General features: G+C 44.9%; 1 protein-coding gene across 1 annotated transcript in view; it reads left to right on the forward strand.

Annotated features, from left to right (window-relative positions):
- The window catches only part of AFF3 (ALF transcription elongation factor 3), a 428,458-nt gene that overhangs the window by 308,750 nt on the left and 97,335 nt on the right, over positions 1 to 22,373 (forward strand). Inside the window, exon 11 of the mRNA XM_072951324.1 lies at positions 6,361 to 6,414. Within this exon, the coding sequence (XP_072807425.1) occupies positions 6,361 to 6,414 (54 nt within the window). The remainder of the gene's footprint in view (positions 1 to 6,360; positions 6,415 to 22,373) is intronic.

Raw genomic sequence — 22,373 nt, forward strand, 5'->3', positions numbered from 1 at the left:
GGACAGAGAAAATAGATCAGAAAAAATATTCGAAGGAAAAATAGCTGAAAGCCTCCCAAACTGGCTCAAAACATTAACTTACAAACACAAGAAGTACAACAAATCCTAAGCAGGATGAATAAAAATAAAACTGCACCTTGAAACATGATAGTAAAATTACTAAAACCTAAATTGAAGATGAAGGGAAGACCTTCGATATTAGCAGAGAAAAATGACGTATTATTTTCAAGGAAACAATGATGCAATTCCCACCACAAACTATGGGGGCCAGAATACAGTGCAGGGACAACTTTGAAGCGCTGAAAGACTGAAATAAAATAAAGTGAAATAAAAGAGAGACCTGTCAAGCTGGTATTCTAAATCTAGCCAAAATATCCTTCAAAACAAAGTGAAATAAAGACATTTTTGATGTTACAAAATCTGAGAGAATTTACTTCTTAGACCTACACTCCAATAAATGAAAAGGAAAATCTGTCAGGCTGAAGGGTAATAATGTCGGGCGGAAAGTCAGACCTACAAAAAGGAACTATTTTAACTATTACCAGCGTCTGCAATGAATGAATGGCGCCAGCTATACGACATTGTGGAAAAGGCAAAAGTATGGAGATAGTAAAAAGATCAGTGGTTGCCAGGGCTTGGTGGGGGCAAGGATGACTAGGCAGAGCACAGAGCATGTTTAGGGCAGTGAAAATACTGTATGATTCTCTGCTGATGGATACGTATCACCATACACTTGTGCAAGCCCATAGGTTGCCCCACACCAAGAGTAAATTCCAAGGTAAACTATGGACTTGGAGTGTGTCAGTGTAGGTTCATCCCTTGTAACAGATGTAGCACTCTGGTGGGGGATGTCGATAATGAGAGAGGCTGCACGTGTGTCAGGGCAGGAGACATATGGGAAATCTCTGTGCTTTCCCCTCAATTTTGCTGTGAATCTAAAATTGCTCTAAAAACTGAAGACATCTTTTTTTAAATAGCAACAAACGTCTCACACCCTCAACCACATGGATGAATTCACAGAAGCATAATGTTAAACGTAAAAAGCCAGACACAAAAAGAGTCTATTCTGTCAAATTTGATTTACGTGAAATTCAATAGAAAGGCAAAACTAATCCACTGACCAAGAATTTGGGACAGTGGTTGCTATGAGAGGCTGGGGATGGACTGAAATGGGGCATCTTGGTTCTTCTGGAGTGATGGAAAATTTTATGTCTAATTTACTCTCCCCAGTGGAGATTGCACAGCCAGGAAGCAGCTGAAGAATTCATCTCCACCACTGACTTCTAATTTTCAGTGTCTTGGAAAACTTTGGTATCACTGATTGGTGGAACAGAGTGGGTTTAGATGATGCGCAAAGCTCCTTCCAGGTGTATGGTGTGCACCTGTGAGTCATTTATAAAGGTGAAAGGTGAAACATGTTTATATCTAAAATTATTTGTCTTCCTCACTTCAGGCTCCTGTAAGAAACTGCCGTAGACTAGGTGGCTTATCAGTAGCAGAAGTTTATTTCTCACCATTTGGGAGGCTAGGAAGTCTAGGGTCAAGGTGCCAGCAGATTAAGCATCTAGCGATGGTCCACATCCTGCTTTGCAGGTGGCGGTCTTGTGGCTGCATCTTCACATGACAGAGGGCAGAGGGAGAAGAAGGCAGGTCTCTCGTGTCTGTTCTTGTAAGAGCATTGATCCCATCATGATGGTTCTACCCTGATGACCCAGTTATTTCCCAGAGGCTCACCTCCTAATGCCATCACATCGGGGCTTAGAATTTCAACAGATAAGTTTGGGGAGGGGGCCACGAACATTCAGTCCAGAACAATATTTATTCAAAATACCACATGCCCACTGTAGAACTGTCTTAGAAAATGTTAAATTTGGAGGAAAAATATAGAGGAGCAATTATGTGCTAAACATATAAAGAAATCTAACATGCTTTTAATAAGATTACACAAAGAGCATATAATAAATAGGTTTTGAAATTTGAGAGATCAAAGTCAATTTGAAAACTGTTACCAAAAATATGTTATTTTTTTTTCAGAGAAATTTGAAACCTCCCTGATATTTACTTTGGCCACAGCAATTCGTGTCTAAAATGATGAACTGTGACTGTTCTTTTAGTCCATGAGGTACTCTCCCCAGAGGCTTCCTTTCCGTATCTGTTTAAGTAATTTGCCAGGATCCTGTCTGCTAAGAAAATAAGAAATCTAGTCCACAGCCTTTGCCTAGAGCAAATTGGCCAGATCCTGTTTCTCCAACTCTTAGACACCAAGAATAAAAAATTACACAGGAAGGGTCTTTAGGGCTCCTTGGACCCCCTTGTTACGTAGATGAACAAATTAGATGGAAGGCCCTTGAGAGATGTGGCTTATCCGGTGGATAAGGAGGGAAAACCTTGACCCAGTCTTCAGGGACCACCAAGTCCACCTGGGGCTGGGTACCATTGCTGAAGGAGAGGAGAAGCAAGGAGGCTGTCAGTTTTACCTGAGAGGGGGATGAGCTGTTACCATTGCTTTGTCTATACTCTGAGATTAAAACACTCAGAGAGTCCAGGAATGTAGACTGGAAATGATCCCACCACAGAACTAAAACTGCAGACCTTGTCTTGCGTGTTCTTACCCCAGACTGGAAGGCCCATGGTCCCAGAGGTCATAAAAGAGAATTCTTCAGCAGGACTGGAATGTCTTTTCCCATCTCCTGTTTGGTTCCACTTTCTCTTTTCTCTACATCCGGCTCTGTCCAAGCAAAGCTCTTCTCAGTGTGTCCTCTAGGTCAGAATTTCTCAGGCTTTTTTGGGGGGAATTTAAAGAGTTTTTAAATTTTAACTGTGATAAAATATGCATAACAAAATTTACCATCATAACCATTCTGAACTGTACAGTTCAGGGGCATTAAGTGCATTCACACAGTTGTGCTGCCGTCACCACTGTCCGCTCCCAGAACTCTCCATTGTCCCAAACTGAAACTCTGTTGCCATTAACATGCCAAATTAGCAAATCACCAGAGCCAGTAACTCCCCATTGCCCCCTCCCTCCAGCCCTTGGCAACCACTACTCTGCTTTCTGGGTCCATGATTTTGATTCCTTTAGGTACCTCATATAAGTGGAATCATACATACAGTATTTGTCCTTTTGTGACTGGCTTATTTCATTTAGCATAGTGTCTTAAAGGTTCATCCATGTTTAGCATATATCCAAATTTCCTTCCTCTTTAAAAAGGAATTTCCTTTCTTTTTAAGGCTGAATAATATTCCATTGTATGTATAGACTTTTTTTATCCATTCATCCATCCATCAATGGGCATTTGGGTTGCTCCTACCTTTTGGCTATTGTGAATATGAGTGTACAAATATGCCTTCACAAATAGTGTGACTGTGAGTGTACAAATATCCCTTATCCCAAGGAAAAGGAAGGAACATCTAGGGGCCCCTGCCGTGTTTCTAGCCCTGGCTTTACACTTTGTGAAACTAATCTCTTAGGTCTTCCCAGTAGCTTTGAAAGGAAGTTCTTTCCCATTCTACAAATGAGGAAACCAGGGCTGAAAGAGTTTTAGAAGCTTGTCCAAAGATTTGCGTCCAAGGAGTCTGTTTCCTCTCAGGTCTGCCGCAGGCCCTCTCTCTGGCCCAGACTGCCTGCACAGGCTGGCTTACAGGGTGCCCTGCTGGACTCCCCTCGGATAACCTGCAGGCATCCTATTAGGGCCAAGGAAAGCTTTACCTCAAAGGGCTGGCATCTCAGAAAACTTTAGGACCCATTCACAGTCAAGAAGTAGGCATTTTGGGTGTATGCCAGGCAAGAAGGGTAAGTTTTCACGAACCCGTAGCTGAAGCCCACAGGCGACTGCTTCCTTCACTTAATGATCCAGGTGGACAGTCCCTGGAAATGAGTTTGGCATCTTTGCAATGAGCACTTTCAGTACAAAGAGACATTAACTAATAAACTGGAGCTCCTCTGCCTTCACCATGGCCATAGCAGACGGCGGTGTTTTTCTGAGGAGTCACTCTGGCCAAGGGAGACTGTACTAAAGCAATAAATATTACCATCTGTATTGACTGCCGTGCATGATCGATAAATATTGCCTGACATTAACAGACTGATTATGCTTCCTCCAAATGTTTTCTCTCATAAAGCTTCTTCATGCTCCCGTGTTGAAGCCTTGCCCAGCACTTAGAACATAATACTTATTCAGTAAAAGATTATTAGTATGAGGAAATGAATGGATGTGGAGGAACAGGGAGGTTGCTTAGCATCCATCCGCTTCGCTTTGGTGTCTCTTCTTTTGGAAATACCATTAGCTTGATTGGTTCTTGCTTTTTCTGTGGATTTTAATTAGATGTAAATCTGCAAAATGCAGAGCATGTGTATTTGCAAACCGAGTTCTCCCCCTTCCCTCCTGCCCCCAGATCACAGATGCTCTTTGCAGCCCCAGGCCTCTCACACTGTCCGGGCGCGGGCAGCTCCCCATGTGTCCTGTGCCTCTTTGGTGCCAGGCGCTCTGCTGGGTGCGCAGGCTCATTTCACTCTCCCGACAATCCAGTGAGATGTGCTGTTACAGTTCTACAGCGCACATCACAGAAGGGGAAATCGAGGTCTCAGAGACCTCCCACTGAGGGCAGTGGCAGAACTGAGATCCCAACCGTCTCCTCCAGCTCCAGAGCCACTTGGAGGCACAGCTTTAGGTCCAGTGCACAGGGCACGTGAAATAGAGATATGAAGGAAGACATCCTGCTTCTGAGCAAAGGGCTGGCATTTCCCGAAAAGCGCTTGATATCTGCCCTCCCTCTGTATTGTCCAGAGAGTTGCCTCCCACAGAGCCAGTGAGCAGACTTGCAGGAGGAGGCAGGAGGGCGCCCGCTTACAGGCGATGAGTAAGGTGGTGTTTCTGCACAGTGATGGAGGTCTTGGAAATAGCAGAGGCTAGAGTCTGGAATTCATCTGACAGCCCAAGGAGCTGGCAGAAGTCAAAGGACAGCTTCCCAGCCCTGGCCCACCTGCTCACCTCAAAGGGCCCTCTGTGTTGGCAGCGTGTATTTTGACAAAGCAGCGTGCACATGATCCCACAAGGCATGTGAAATATTTAAGCCTCTGCCCTCAAGGTTCTGCCACAGAGAATTCCACCCCCACTTCTGGCTTCTTAAATGACTGACACATCCAAAGGGACGGGGACTGGAGGAATAACAGGCAGGTGACCGAGCTTTCACACACGCATGCCCTCACCTTTCTGCGCTAAGAAGGCCATTCCTGCTTTAAAAGTGAGGCTTCTGTGGGATTTAATGCATTTCTTTCGAATAGTACAAGTGTCAGCATGTCATAATTAGGAGGTAACACATGCTGAATACTAACTGTACGCCAGACTGTGTACTCGGTGCTTTCTAAAAATAGGCAAACTGAATAATGTGAAATTACTCGGGGACAAGCAGTGTATACGGAAATACAGGCTCACCCTGTAGATGAATCAATTCTTTGAGTCCTCAAAGCAACTCGAGAAAGTAGACAGCATTAGAATCTCCCTTTTTAATATATTTTATTTGTTCTTTCTTTTTTTGTGGGGTGGGGGATTAGGTTTATTTATTTATTTTTGATTTTTTTTTAATGGAGGCACTGGGAGTTGAACCCAGGACCTCGTGCATGCTAATAAGCACATGCTCCAACACTGAGCTACACCCTCCCCTCCAGAATCTCCCTTTTTATAGTTGAAGAAACCAAGGTTTACCAGATTGCTCACACAGGTAGCGTGGCCCAGCCCAGCTCGTCCCCAGCAGGTGTCTGACTTGAACGCACCCTTCCTTCGACACTGCCTCCGACGGCAGACCCGCGAGCTGCACCATTGTGCGGAACTGCTGGGCTCAATTGCTGCTTTAAAACACAAATAAATGAAGTTCAGAGTGGCCAGATGGCAGGAAACCCAGGGACTGGGGACTCTTTCATTGGAAAGTCTGTTTAACACTAACGCTAGAGGACTGAGTTAGATTAATTGGCTTGCAGGGATGGGGGAGAGAATATTACTCATTTGCTTTTGAGTTTTGGCAAGTGAAGAGAATAGTAAGCAGGAGGAGACGAGAAAAACAACCAGTCGTTGGGTAGACCTGTTAACCACAGAGGCTCACTCTCGGGTGCCTCCGAGTACAGAGAGGGGACTTTTCCGTGGATAAATACACAAAATACTGTGATTTGTCATTTTGAACAAAATAGGTATTTTTTTTTCTTCTGAGCCAATTGTGAAAATGGAGACATTTGCTAACTTGGTGAGTTTTGTTTTCCGACTGACAGTTTGGGCTGGATTGTATGACTCTCAGCCCCTAAGTTTACTGAGCATTTACTCTGTGCTAGGCCCTGTTCTAAGCATCTTACTCGTGTCATTCTCACAGCTCTCTGGGATGGTTATCCCCATTTACAGATCAGGGAAATGATGCAGTGAGAGGGTAAGTAACTTGCCCAGAGTCACACAGCTAGTGTGTGACAGAGCTGGGATTTGAACTCATTTTAACTCCTGAGCCCATGCTTTTAACCATGCTTCTGTACAGCCTCCATTTCAAATTATTTCCGAATACTGGCTATTCATGTGTCTCTGAACAAGAGAATGGCATTTCTGAATTATGTGACACCCTGGGTGTACTTATATGTCGGGAAAATACGCTTGAATTAATATTTAGGATAATTAAGATGTTCATCTTCTCTTTAAATGTTGGTAGCTTATTATTTTTATCTTCCCATTAAAAATGTCCAAGAGGTGATCATTTTATTACATTTTGAAGTACATTTGAGTTCTATTGTTTTTTCTAATAACACTGTTACCGGTCATGCTCCGTAGCGTCAGAGTGAGAACGGCAGAAAGTTCAGTGTCTTGGAAGAAACTAAATTTGATGTTCGGATTTTGCGCAAAAATGATCCATTAACCCTTGAGTATTTGTATGGTTTTGTTGCTTGGGCTAAGAGTCCATGTTGCCTGAGGGACTGATTTTGCAAGTTCTGGACTCAGGTGATGCTGGATTAAACTAAGAACCCAGGGTGGACTTTGTCAACGCCAGGATGTGGTATCTTCTGTGGAGCTTTGAGTAAAACTTGATCAATCAAAAATAAACTGAAGGAATGCCGCAGAGGATGTTATACCTGGATGAAGAACATCCAGAAGGACAAGAACAGACATTTCTCTTCTTCCAGGAATTGTAAATGGATGCCTTTGTTGTTGCATGTCCCTTCCGTTTAACCTCCACACTAGGGTTGCCAGATAAAATACAAGACACCCAGTTAAATTTGAATGTCAGGTTAATTAACAAGGAATAGCTTTCTGAGTGTAAATTCGTCTCATGCAATAATTGGGACATACATACACTAAAAAAAATTGTTTTTACCTGAAATTCATATTTAACTGGGGATCCTGTATTTTTATTTGCTAACTCTAGCAGTCCTGCCAAAGATCACATGGACAGTAGGTCCAAGTGGACTTTAATTTAAACCCATAATTTATCAAAGAATAGAAGGAAAACAAGGTGAAGACAGGGAGAGAAAAGACAAGAAGAAGTAAAGTAATAGAAGGTGATCGAGAGGAAGCAAGAATGAATTCTGGCAGTCTGCCAAACAAAATAACTAACATTTTGCAAGAAAGAAATCCTCCTAAAACAGGTCATAGGATGGAAAAAGTCTGCTTCACAGACTCTTTAGCCTGAGCATTGGCCAAAAACGAAAAGAAGAAAAAAAAAGCAGGCATCCTTATTAACATCTGAATAGCAAAGCTCATCCAGGAATGGAAAGATTTGGAATTTGAAGGTTCCTAGCTTTCAGCTTTGTTAGAATACCCCAATTCTTCATTAATTGCAAGGAGGATTTTGTTTTTTTCAGTGAGATGCTTCTGTAATTGGATATCAAAGAAAGCTAACTAACTTCCGTTTATGTTACTAAGATGCATTTGAAACTTCGTGGGTAATGTTTTGTTTGCTTGCCTTGCGCTGACATGCAAAAAACTATCAGATGCTTGATGTGGAGGAAAATTTACCTCTTTAAAAATCGCACGGTTCTGCGGTAAAGCGTGAAGATGGCTTTTTTTTTTTTAAGTTAAAAAATATTAACTGACAGCTCAGGACAGGTTTTTCCCTTTCATCTCTAACCAGACAAATTACTATAAGCAAGAAACCTCTTGCCTTAATCCTGGACACGTCACGGATGTGACACTTCTGCAGGAGATGCCTTTTGAACTGTGGATGAGGGAAAATAACCTTTGGAATTTTTAGGATGTTATTACAAGCAAGTTTACTAGTTTTTGACTCACTGAGCCACGGCTGGAGCCAGCCTTCATCGGGGTAAGGATATTTTCATGCTCCTATTATATCTTTCGTATTTCAAGTGTAGGATTATTACGTTTGGCGGGGGGCGGGGGGAATATGGCCTTTGAGGCATGTACTGTCTGTTGAGTATGCAAATGTGACTGTCCTATAAAAAGGGAGAGAAACTGACAGCTTCCGTCTGTGCCGTAAACTTAAAGACTCCGACAGATGAGACATTGGGGCTGCTGGAGAGGGAGTTGGATCACACCACCATTTTGGATAAAAGAAAATGTTGTGTTTCATTGGGAGGCATTAAAAGAGCTGGGCCTGCAGACTCCCTCAAAGCCAAACACCTCGGTGCCAGGCTCTCATTTCTGTACTTGTTGTATTGTTCCTGCTACTTTAAAAAAAAAAAATCAACATAATCATGCAAGGAATTTTCAGACCAGATTAATTATGAATCTGCCTGATGAGATTTTCTTTGGAATTAGTGAAATGTGAAAAATCATAGCTTTTTCTATCACCTTTTTTTTTTTTTTCATTCTGCATTTTACTGTTTCTTTTATAAGGTTCAGTGTGTGGTTAGTTCAGAGGGAAAGAAATGTTATTCCGTATGCTTTCCCTTAAAGAGACTTCAAAAAATTTCAAAGTCAGTTTCTCTCCCAGGAGCAGGGATGACCTCCCCGCTGGCCTAGCTGCCTGTGGAAATGCAAGAGAAGCCGCAGGGGATCACATCAGTCCACCTGTGACGGCCAGGCCGGGAGCAGGTGCTGTTTTGATGGGGAACATGTCCGAAGGAAATTACCGGGTGATACCCATAACAGGGAACCCGTCTCTGTAGTGACTTCAGTGTCCTGTCCAGCTAGCTTGTTTTGTCAATGCGGTCTCCTCACTGTGGCTCTTAACCAGGGTGCACATCAGATCACCTGGGGAGCTCTTAAAAATATTCTTATCTGTTCTCTGCCGAGTCTTGGTCAATCAACGCCTACCCCTGTGATTCTGATCCACGTCCTTGGTTGAAATCATACTAAGGAGGTCTCAAACCCAGCTAACCACCAGAATACTGAGGAGGCTCTAAAATGCAGGTTCCTGGGCCCCCTCCACCAGAGATTTTTATTCAGTGTGGCTGGATCTGGGCCTAGGAATCTGTGTTCTTCATAAAGTGTCCCAATTAATTTTGATAATTGGTCATATTGGGAAACCTTTGCCCTAACTGATTCCCAGAAACTTCAGCAAGAACAGCATTTTGGATTAATAAGAAAAATAATCATGTGTACGGGGCCTTCGGAGCAGCATCTACGCTTACGCTGTTTTCACCTTAAACTTTTTCCTAGCTTCATGCCTCCCTGCTTCCCTCCCATCCCAGAGGAAGAAGTGCCTAATCCTTTTCTCCTGGGGTACCCCTGATCCCATCTCATCCCTCCGTCCTTACTCAGGCTCTGCTTGTTCTTTCCTTGGGTCCCCTTCCTCCCTGGGCCAACGACGTGCTCATATTTTCCCACACAAAACAAAACAGCCACACCCTTCAACCACTGTAGCTACTGCACGGTCTCTCTCCCAGTCCTTGACCCTCTCATGGGCCCCCCTTTCCCACCCCCATCTACCGCATCAGGTTTCTGGCATCTGTACTCGTGGGCTACCACAGCCTATTTGTCACTGGGCCAAGCCAGTAGTCCTCTCTTAGTCCTTAACTTCCTTAAAGGCTTTGCAGCCTACGGCCTGTTACTTGCCCTCTCTGAATCACCCAGTCTTTGTCTGCCATCCAACTGCACTCCTTTGGTTTGTTGTTGTTTATTCCTCACCAGGGTTCCGTCTCTGGTTTGCTCTTTTTCTCTGTATGCTGTTCATGGTGACTTCATCCATTCCCATAGCTTTAACTCTCATCTCTGTCCAGATGCCTCCCAGGTCGAGATCCCTAACTCTGATGTCTTTCTGGAGCTCCTCACCAGTCTTTTCAGCCATCCACTGAGACCTCAAACCCTGTGTGTGCAGAATCTCACATTCCTCCCCATCGTCCCCCAGCTCTTTCTCCCGTATCACCTACTTGTGTTAGTGATGCCACCCAGACCCAAGACTGTGGACTCCTCCCCCTTCCTTCACTCCAAAACTCAATCACTTGCTGTATCCTGTTTCCACAGCTTCTCAGCATAATTCTATTCCTTTATGTCTCCCTGGCCACACCTTTTTTCAGGCCTTCCGTGCTTCATTCCTGCCCTCTGTAGAAGCCTGATCTCCCTGCCACCTGTTTTTTCATTCCAACTCTGCGATGCTACCAGATTAATTTATCTGAAGTACAGTTCTGATCATTCCAAAATGATCATAATATGTTCCATGATCCAGAAATGTGTGCTTTGATCCACTGACTGGATGCTCCAGGGGTTGTAAAAGTAATAAAGAACAAGAAATATGATTAGTTGCATTGGTTTTAATTTCCAGAATTCAGAGACAGTATAGGAACCAAATCCTGAGAGCAGAGTGGCTCTCCATGGTGGGATAAGCTCACTTCAAACATAATGACATACATAGGTTAAAAGTAAAAATATCAGAAAATCTATTATGCAAAAATAATTTTAAAAATCAAGAGTGGCTATATTAATATTAAAAAGTAGCAAGTAAAATTACTAGGGACAAAGAGGGAAATTACATAAAGATAAAAGGGTCAACCCATTAAGAGGATATACTAATCTGAAATGTGTATGTGGGAATAACACTTTAAAACACATCAGGCAAAAACTGATAGATCTGAAAAGATAAATGGTCAAATCCACAATTATGGTTAAGGACTTCAAAACCCTGTTCCCAGCAATTAATAGACTACTAACCAGGAAGTCAGCAAGGGTACAGAGGAATTGAACAACACCATGAAGCAACAAGAACTAACTGATTTTAACAGAATACTTCACCCAACAGCAGTAGACTACACGTTCTTTTCAATCTCCCATGGAACGTCTATCAAGATAAGCCTTATTCTGGGTCATAAAACAAACCTTAACAAATTTAAAAGAATTGAAATCACATACAGTATGTTCTCTGACCATAACAGAATCAAACTAAAAATCAATAACAGAAAGACAACAGGAAAATTTCCAAACTCATGGAATCAAGCAGCACACTTCTAAATAACCCAGAAGTCAAAAAAGGAAGTTTACAATATACATAGAAATGAATGAAAATGACAACACAGCATATCAGAATTTGTGGAATATAGCCTACACAGCACCAAGGTGGAAACTGACAGCACTAAATGCTTACATTAGAACTGAGAAAAGATCTCAGGTCAATTATGTAAGTCCTACTTCAAGAAACTAGAAAAAGCAGAGACAAATAAAGCGAAAGCAAGCCAAAGAAAGGAAATAATAAAGAGCAGAAATCAATGAAACTGAAAACAGAAAAACAGTAGAGAAAATTAATAACCAGAAAGCTGAGTCTTTGGAGAAATTAATAAAATTCTAGCAAGTTTGAAGATAACAAGAGAAAAACACCAATATCAAGGATGAATCAGGGAATATCACTATAGAACCTGCAAATGTCAAAAGGGTAAGGTCATCCTGTGAACAACTCTACACGTAAATTTGATGACTTGTATGAAATAGACCAGTTCCTATACCTTGAAAATGACAGATTATCAAAGCTTAGCCAAGTTGAAATACTTAACCTGAATAACCCTGTAACTATTAAAGAAATTTACTTTGTAATTTAAAAGTTTCCCTCAAACAAACAAACAAAAAAACTCTAGGCACCAATGTTTTCACTGCAGAATTTTACCATATATTTAAAGAAGAATTAACATTAATGTTATAAAATCTCTTCCAGAAAAAAAAGGAGGGAAATACTTCCCAAATCATATGAGGCCAGTATTACCCTGATGCCAAAACCAGACAAAGACAAAATGAAAACTTATAGACCAATATCTCCCATGTACTTAGGCATTTTTTCAAAATTTCAGCAAGTTGAATCCAACAATGTATGAAAAGAATATTACACCATGACCAACCAGGATTTATTCCAGGTATGCAAGGCTGGTTCAATATTTGAAATTCAACCAATGTAATCTACTTTAGCAATAGGCTAAATAAAGAAGAAAAGGCACATGATTGTATCAATTGATGCAAAAGAAGCACTTGACAAAATTTAACACCTATGCATTATAAAAACTCTCATCACAGCAGGAATAGAGAGAACCTTTAACATCTACAAAACACTTAAAGCTAACAGTGAACATCATATTTAATGGTGAAAGATTGGATGTTTTCCCTCTAATACTGAAAGCAAGATAAGGATGTTCACTGTCACCACTCTGATTCCATGTAGTACTGGAAGTTCAACCATTGCAATATGGCAAGAAAAGGAAATAGAAGACATACATACTGAAAAAAAAAGAAATAAAGCAATCTCTATTTGGAGACAACATGCTTGCGTATATAGAAAAATCCAAAATAACCTACCGAATAGAACTAATAAGCAAGTTCTGTAGTATTTCGGGAAATAAGATCAACACACAAAAATCTGTTGGCTCTCTGTATACTAATAACAAGTAGGAAGCCAAATAAAAAATACAATACTATTTACAGTTGCTTCAAAGAAAATGAAATGCTTAGGTATGAATCTAATAAAGTGTGTACAGGGGCTCTATGCTGAAAATTATAAACAGCTGATGCCCAAATGCCTAAAATGTTCACACGTAGTGTCTACTAATGCCTGTCTATCAGCACCATGGGGCAGTCCCTCCTCGGCTGAAGGGTGCTAACTCTGATCCATGGTGAGCCTTACAAACTGCTGAGTAAATATGTGAAAGATCAAGTGCTTACATGGAGAAAAATTATTGGCAGCGTGGATACTGATATAAGTTTTCCACTGTCTCAATATCAAAAGCCCAATAATGCCAGATTCCCAAAGTGAGTCAGAATGCTTGGATTGTTTTGCAAGAATGTAGCTAGCCAGGATCAACACCCTTGGAGTTGACCTTGAGGTAGAATTTCCAAATTCTGCAAACATTATGATGACAGCCATCAGCACCCCAAAGCCGGGCAGTCCAAGGCATGAGTCACAGGCAGACTCTTGGACAGCAAGCACTGAAGAGATGCCCAGCTTGGCCCCAGCACTCTGTCATTAGTAGTGTCAGAAGACACGTAGCCGTGGGGCAGGGAAATGAGCTTAAAAAAAATAATAAGCTGCTAACATAGTGGTCCAAAGGCCAGGCGGAGAGATGCCTGGCTAGAGGTGGTGGTTGCTTAGATTAGATGAATTTTAAAGCTGGGAAGCAGTTTAGAGATGGTCTGTTTCTTGAAACTTGGGTTGCATCCAGGAACAACATAGCTCTTTGCCTTTGCCGAATCCTACGAAGATACACACTTGGAATTCTATTTTGAATAGGCTGGGGATATACAGAGAAGTTTTAGAGAAGAAAACACAGACATAGACATCATAGAACATTATAGATGAGACCTTGTGATATGGGCGGTAAATTTAATGGCAGCACGCAAACTCCGTCAGGTTATTGTTTCCTACTGTATTCATGTTCATAAAACAATGTTTTCAAAGCACTTTCAGTTCTATTGTATCCCATTGCCTTCAGCTACAATCCATAAAGAAGGCAGAGCTGAAGTTTTTATTCCCATTGTAAAGAAGCCACAAGAAAGTTTATGGCTAAGGAGTTAACATCAGAACCAGAAGGAGAACTCAGATCTTCAGATCTGCCAGTTCTCAGCTCTGAACACCTGGCAGAGCTGTCAGACCCTGAAAATAGTTCTCAGGACCTGGGACCTTACGAGGACCTGGTTTCCTCTTGTTTTCGTCCCAAGGGCCTTTCTTCCAGAGCAGAAGGCCTTCCTTGTTTAAAACAAATTAGCCTTTACAGTAGACGTATGTCCAGAAACCGAGCTCACCATCTTACTCACTGGCCTTCTTTACTTTATTTTCTCTCTCAACCTGAAACTTCCATGTTTTCTTTCTCTGAAAAAACTCTGGGTTCTTACCAGTTGGTCTTTGAGTTGGGAAGTCTTTTTCAAGGAAGAATATCCACAATCTCAAACACAGAGGGACATAAACACGCGTGCCCATCACTCCCCACACCCAGGGCAGGGGTGGCATCTCATGCCACCTGAGCAAGTGGCAGGACCCACAGGGCACTGAGAATTCTCAAATCTGCAGGAAACTGATCTGAACTCTTGGGTAATGCCCGCCTCGCCAGCTGTCTCCTCCTTCTAGTCTCTGCTTATGAAGTGGGTTTTTCCCCTTGGGGTGGGCAGAAAAGTCGAGTTCAGAGACCTAATGGTACAGCAGGAGTCTCACCCCTTCAGGAGAAATCGATGGTGTAAGAGGAACCAAAGGGAGCAGAGAGGCTGGCCGGCTCCTTCTTCATGTCTGTAGAAGATCCCCCCAGAACATAGAAACCACACACTGTGTTACAAGACGTACAGACGCTTCCTTTGTCCAAGTCCTGGGCTTCCAGAGAGCACGTGTCTAGTGCAGAAGGCGCAATAATAAGTATAACTTGATTCTCTCTCTCGTAGAAAACGAAGTAGGGGTAGATAGAACTGTGCCACTTGCTGGCGCGCACCCTGGATTCTTCAACCTTTTCTGTGAAAGGCAACTGAAAATTTAAATAGTGGCGGCACAGGAGAAACTGGCTTAAACTTGCATCCTGTGCGGCTGAGATGCAGTGACTTTCACTTCCTGCGTGTAAACCCCCCCGGAGCCTCGATGCTGTAAAATGATGCGATGCCGGAGGGAGGGAGATGGGACGTGGGGCTCTGTTAATGACTTAATTGACTTTTCCAGCAAGTCATTTGAGAATTTTATCTGCACCCCTCACCAAAAAAATAATCCGTTTTGTTTGAATGGGTTTAGAAGGCTAGCTTGTTGTTGTTTAGGGGGGGGCACCAGCCGGTGAGGAGTGGGGACCGCCATGGAGGTGGGGGCTTGGTATGTATCAGGATGACTGATCTGTCTGTGGTGCCCTGTTGGAGTGGTCTGGGGTCTCTCCACACACGCCAGTCATCTTTTCACAGATTCTGGAGAGTTCTTTACCCAGAGAAAACCACCCTGTGATGGATTTTTATTTTTACAGAAATGTTATTTCAGCTTCTCCATCAGCTCCTTTATTTTACGGCATTAAAGAGCTGAGTAAAATGTCATGCCGCATTGTTAGCTTGAGAAATCTTCTGTTTATTAACGTTGGTTGGAACGAAACACGTTCATGCCTAATGAGAAAAACTAGGGGCGGGGAGAGCCCTACCTGCTCCGTCCAGCGTGGCTGTGGGCAGAGTTTTTACAGGCAGGCATGTTTTCCAGATTTTTCCCTTGCAGTTTCAGGGTCCACTTCTAGCCTGCCTTAAAAGATCTGACTTAAGAAGGACAGGTTTGTTACGCTCATAGACATAGGCGCCTGGCCTAAATCCCCTGGTTGTTGGGAAGCCCATGAATTGCACCAGTCGTTGTCCACGGCTGGAAACAGTGACTGTCTGGGGGTCCCTCACTGGGAGACCCCCCCCCAGTGGAGAGCAGAGTGTGGGCCTGACCCCCTGAGGCCCCACTGGGGAACCTAGAGCCGCATGGCCCCGCCCAGGGGCCGGCAGCCACAGGTGGCTATCGATCCACGTGATGTAGTCTGGACTGAGATAGCTGAGACACACCGGATCTCAAATGCTTTGGGAAAAAAAAAAAGTGAAAGTTCTCACTGGTAACTTTTTATTAATTACATGACAATATTTAGGGTATATTGGGTCAAATAAATTATATTATTAAAATTAGCTACCCCATTACTTTTACTTTTTTAACATAGGTACAAGAATTTTTTTAACTACATAAGTGGCTCCCATGGTATTTCAATTAGGCAATATTGTTGTAGAGAACCTACCAGTGTGTGGGGCGGTCAAGGGGGTGGGACTTCGGGAAAGCAACGCAGACAATTTCAAGCTGGCAACTAGGCATTCATGTTCTTAAGAGCCCTCAGCTGCCCCACCCAGGGACTTCTCCCCAACTTCCTCAGGGAGCATTCACCCCGCACCAGCCCACTGGCCCACCTCTTTGCCCTCTGCCCATCTCTGAGATTCCTCCGCAGTCCAGATACCCTGCCTTCTGTGGGGCTGAGCGGTTCCCTCTCTGACCCATCCACTTACTCCTCTGCAGGTGCTGAGCAAAACACAAGGGTCTTTGGTGAACAAGACCCCATCCTCCTTTGAAAGCTCTCCTTTAAAATGGCAACCCACAGTCTCACTCCCCCAGTTCATACATTTTTAAAGCTCTGAACACCCAAAGTTTGTAAAACCTCATTTGGCAGAACGGACGGAAAGCCACATGTATCTGTGATCCCACTTCCTGGGATTATCTGTTCATGAGACTGCCCAGACCCTGCCTGGGTGTTGTGGAGTGTGTGATGTAGACATCAGTTTGCCTTCCTAAAACACAAAAGGAGTTCTGAACTCCCAATGCATCCAGACCCGAGCGTTTCAGGTAAGAATCGTAGATTTGAAGCAGTTTTTCCCTCCCTAAACATCTGGCTCTGCTCTCCCAGTCTCCACCTCGGGTGCCTTCAGCTCATCTTTCTGAAAGCTGGGTCTTGGCAGGTCACTGTCCTGCTTCCAGTCCTTGCAGGGATGCCCACAGCCTCCAGGACCAGGTTCCAGCACCTTAACGGGTGTCCGGGTTCCTCATCAGCAGATGTTTATCTCCTGCTACCAGCTTGGCCCGCAGACAGGGACTAGGGGGACTCAAAAGGCACCGACACGCAGCCTCTGACCTCAGTGCTGGGGAGATGAGACAGCAGGAACCACGGGGAACGACAGAAGGATTAAGGGTCCAGGTGAATGAAACAGGCAGGAAGAGAGAAGGGAGAAGGCGGAGCAGCCGGCGAGGGCTCGGGTCCTGGCGGGCGGGCTGGGCAGGTGCAGGGTGGGGTCGAGGGCGCAGGAGGAGAGAGGACGGGTGGCGCAGTTTCCTGCTCCTTCACCTGGGTGTCTGTCTTCTCCAGATACTTAATGAGGCCTGGCCTGCTGCCTGCCTTTCCAGGGGGCCCAGGGGACGCCTGAAGGGTACCACCTTCTGGGATTAAATGAATTCCCTGTGTTTTGTCATGTGAACTGACTCCTTGGAGCCGCATAACCAGACGTTGAAGTTCATTACTGCCATCCTTGTGTCAGTTAAGCAAGCTGACTGGAGCAAGCTGAGGCCAAGTTCCATCTGCCAGCTCTTCTTCCTGCTCCCCCTCACCCCTAGATTACACGTCACGTTGGTAGAGGAATTAGCCGTGGCTATTTGGTAGCCCGGCAATTCGCTTCCCATTTATTGAGGCCCCACTGTGTACAAGGCTCTGAACCTACCCTGATGTAATCCCCCACATTTATTCTGTGCTTTAAAATTTGCAGAATACTTTTGTCTTCATTGTCTTATTCAGTTCCCCAGTAGTCCTTTAGAGTTGAGGGGATGTGCTTTATTCATTCTCAATTTACCTTCGGAAGTGGAGGCCTGAAAAGGCTAAATAATTTACTCAGGGCCATAGAGCTAGTAAGTGACAAAGTTGGAAGTCAAAAGTTAACCCTCTGCCATAGGATACAGCAGTTTGTTTTCTATGTCCATAAGACTGTCTCTGTTTTGTAAAAAGTTCATTTGTACTATTTTTCAGATTCCCCATATAAGTGATACATGTTTGTCTTTCTCTGACTTACTTCCCTTATGACGATCTCTAGGTCCATCCATGTTGCTGCAAATGGCATTGTTTCATTCTTTTTAATGGCTGAGTAGTATTCCTCTGTGTGTGTGTGTGTGTGTGTGTGTGTGTGTGTGTGTGTGTGTGTGTGTGTGCATACCACATCTTCTTTATCCAGTCATCTGTCGATGGACCTTTAGGTTTTGTCCATGTCTTGTCTATTGTAAACAGTGCCGCTATGAACACTGGGGTGCATGTATCTTTTTAAACTAGAGATTCCATTTTTTTCCAGATATATGCCCAGGAGTGGGATTGCTGGATCATATGATAACTCTATTTTTAGCTTTTTAAGGCGCCTTCATACTGTTTTCCATAGTGAATTCATTACACTGTAGAAACAGAATCCTCTAACACCGAGAACATTAGTTCAGAGGCTAATTTTCTAAAAGTCCTTGTAATGAGCAAAGACAGGAATTTTAAAACCATCTTTGAGAAGAAAGCATTCTCTATTAAAGTACTCTTTATAAAGCCTGGGTTGTTTTTTGATAGAAGTGATGGAGGACATCCAGCCCTCTTTCCCTGTAATTCTTTCAGGAGGAAGCAATTTTAAAGTCTAATAGTTTGGAGAAAGCAACTTTATAACCGTGGCCTCCACTGCCCTGACTGGAAAAGACAGAGCGTGTTCGTATTTTCACAGTCACACCAGCTGTGTGTGGCGCTTACATCTTTCTGGGTGGAGAGCGTCGTGGGCCGAGCCTTCCATTTCTCCTGGACAAAGAGTTCCCTCCGGGCTGCCCAGATCCACCAGCTAGAACCGCAGTTCCGAGGGGGGAGAATAACCAGCACGCTTTTTAAAATAGGCAACTAAAAAAAAAATGGCAAAAGGCAAAACCAGAAAAAAACAAAACTGGGATGGTTCAGATAACTTTAGTGAGATGTATCTTTACATCCAAGAGAAGTGGGGAGTGCAATAAATCAGACCAAAGACTGAACGACCTCCCTTGCCAAATGGTTGGCGTTTTATAAGGCATGTTTGCCAGGCGACCCCTGTGCTGCTTCCCGAGGCCATGGCTCCTGAACACATCCCCCTGATTGTGCCCCTCGGTGGGCCACCTGCAGCTGGGGGCTGGTTTCTGCCTGATAGCTCTTTTGTAAGATAGTGTGGTGTGCCCCGAGTAACCAGCATCCTTCATCAGGACTGAGAGCGAGGTGGGTCATGGACACTTCTCACTGGCTCAGAATGGGCCCCGACTGCACCAGGAGTCATCATTGGGGGTGGGGGGTGCGTTCGCTTCAGTTCTGACCAGAGCCTTCCCTTTCTCCCTGTCAGCTCCTGCACACGCTAGGTTAGCAGGGTCTTCACCCTCACAGGCTGATTCCGTGCACCCAGTGAGGCAGGCAGTGTAGAGAAGACTGGCACCTGAAAGACACAAAGGAGGGCTGAGTGGGAGGAGGGGGGCATGAAACCTCCTGGAGATTTGAACACCCCTCACCTTGTGCAGAAGGTCCTCGCCTGTGACACCTGAGACTGTTCAGCCCCTGAAATGAGTATGTCATCGTGTAGAAGTTGTATGTTGGCTTCAATGAAACATATTGTTAAAATTAATTTTACCTATTTCTTTTCACTTTCCTTTAATGTGACTATTAGGAAATCTTAATGACCTGTGAAGCTTGCGGGATTGTTCGGTGAGACAGTGTGAATGACGGCTGTTATTCCTTTAGCCCAAGCGGTTGGGCGCGATCGTGAAAAGAGACACACTAATATTGAGCACCATCCGTACCAGTTACTTGCAGATGCCTAACACATGACCCCAGAATGTAGTGGCGTTTAGTGTCTCCCAGCGTCTGTGGGTCAAGAACGTGGCTCGGCTGGGTCCTCTGGCTCAGAGTCTCTCTAGAGGCTGTAATCAGGGTGTCGGCCAGGGCTGCAGTTACTCCAACGCCTGACTCAGGAAAGATCCCTTTCCAGGCTCACAGCGCGTGGCTGTTTGGCAAAGCTTGGTTCCTTCTGGGTGGTTGGGCAGAGAGCCTCATTCTGTCTTTGGCCGTCAGCCAGACGCCACCCTCGGTTCCTTGCCTTGGGGGTTTCTCCATCCAGCTGCCCCCATCATCCTCGCAAACCAGTGAGAGGAGCAAGAGTCTGCATGCCAGCAGGTGGAAGTCACCCAGTCTCCTAGGTGACATCTCATCACTTTGCCCTGCTCTGTCCACTAGAAGCAAGTCACTCAGTCCGGCCACACTCAAGGTGGGGCTTACACAGCGCCAGGAGGCTGGGACATGGGCAGCGACTTAGAAGCTGCCTGCTGCAGCCAGGTAGCAAGGGTCCCGTTGACCTGACATCCACCCACCACATGGTTGCTCTTTAATGTCATGTACTTACGGTCAGGGGTCCAGGGTGCTGCATTTGTATTTGCTTGTCACTGCACACAGAAACTCTGGAATAATACATGAGAAACTACAGATAGTGGTGACTTTGGGGGACGAGAGTGGGAAGTGAGCAGGTGGGGACAGGATGGGAGGGGTGCATTTCCCTGGATACCTTTTTCTTTTGGAGAGTTTAGAACCTTGTGTGTATAGAGTACCATGGAGGGGGGGGATAATCTGCTTCCACCCCGCAGGGGCTCCATGCCTGGCTGTCGCCGTTCCCTGGCTCCGTCTGACTCCTCTGGGGCCTGAAGCCAGTGTAGGCCCTCCCTCCTCCAGGGCTCCATTCTAGGGCTTGTCCCGCCGTATAAAACCCACTGCGTCCCTTGTCTCGGTCCCCGGCTCACCTGACGCTTGTATTCCAGTGAGTCAGGCTCCGTCGGTTGAATGAATGAGCTCTTCCTTTAGCAGATAGGGGGCGGGGGGGGCCTGGTTCTCCCTGGGATTGTACCCTGTGGGTGGGGGCAAACTGGGAGAGACCCGGGTAGGAGTACACACCAGGGCACATCTGACTGTCGGGGCCCCAGGACCCCCCAGACCACAAACCCCAATTTCCCCTCCGAGGTGGCTCCAGGAACCTCCTCGCAGGCTGTATACTCTCCGTGGCTGACTCGAGATGTGATGGACCTTTGTAGGCAGGAGGCTATGGTCTACCCTGGTGTTTCTCCAGGTGTGGCCTCTGGGCCAGCAGCCTCTGCATCACATGGGGACTTATAAGAAATGCACGTTTCAGGCCTCTTCCTGCACTTAGAGAATGAAAAGCCCGGGAGGCGGGCGCAGCCACCTGCGGTTTTAACAAGCCCTCTAGTGATGCGCATGCCGGTGCCCCGCTAGTCTGAAAAGCGCTGGTCCAGCGTTGACTCCTGGCTCCTGTGAGGGAGCTTCCGGCTTCCCCAGGGGCTGGAGGTCAGAGCAGGTGTCCCTCTGAGGACGGCTCCTCCGTCAGCATCCTCCCGCAGCGCCTGGGACTCCCTGCTGCCCAGAGGACTGACCTGATGAGGAGCTTTTACGTACGCTTAGCCACCAGCTCACTGTCTCAGTTCCTTGGAAGAATATTTTGTGACTTTATGCTTTTCTAAAGGTGTCTTTGTGCTGGAGCTCAGGGACAGATTGTTCTTGGAGAAAGGATGAAGCATCCTGCAGACAGAGTGTCTCTTCTCTTAGAAGCCCACATACGAGTTCATGAGGTCAAGGGAGGTGAATGCCATGCCAGACGGATGTAAAGGGCAGTTGGGTGCAGCTGTGCAGCTCTGGCTGATTCCTGCTTTGTTTGCTTCTGGTTCAGATAATAAAGGAGGATACGGCTGCTGAACTAGCCGTAGCCAGTGAGGACTAGGGCTCAAATGGTCCACCAAGAATTGCTTAGAAATGTCACAAATATGCTCTTTAGAACAAATCCAAGAGTTCTCCTACTTTAGGAAATGCGGGGGCAGATTTATTTTGCAGGAATCTCAAGCAGGACTGGACCTTAGAGATTGTCCAGCACAAACCTTCATTTTACAAGGAGGGAAATGGGGCCGGGGGCGGGGTGTTAAGTGACTTGCCCCAAACACACACAGAACTGGGTGGGGGAAAACTGGGCCCACACCCTGCCCTAGTGGATCTTTCCCCTAAAGTCACTGAAATTACTTATAAAAATATTCAGAGGAATGTATCCATGATAGGCCTATAATTGGCTTTTAAAGGAAACTCGACATATTTTAGGGGTCAGTCTTTGGACTTTGAAGGTGACTTCAAAGAAGACAGTGAGGCCTTCGGAGCACAGGGGTCAGTGGCCTTCAGACGGGTCCTGGAGCCCCAAGGTCCATCCAGAAATGTACTCTTCCCCGGGGCCCTGACAGAACAGTTCTGCACTGGTTTGTGTAGAGAACATGCTTCTGAAAGACCTCTTTTGAAATGACTTAATCTGAAAACTATTATTCCACCAAGAAGCAGTTCGACAGTACTGATGCGAATCCAGTTTCGTCGTTATCAGAAATAACAACACTTGAAATTTTGCTTCTTTGTTTTCTTTTTTTTTTTACCTTTATGGATCCAAAAGTAGGCTCCC

This window comes from Vicugna pacos, chromosome 28 (genome assembly GCF_048564905.1).
Source record: "Vicugna pacos chromosome 28, VicPac4, whole genome shotgun sequence".
NCBI lineage: Eukaryota > Metazoa > Chordata > Mammalia > Artiodactyla > Camelidae > Vicugna > Vicugna pacos.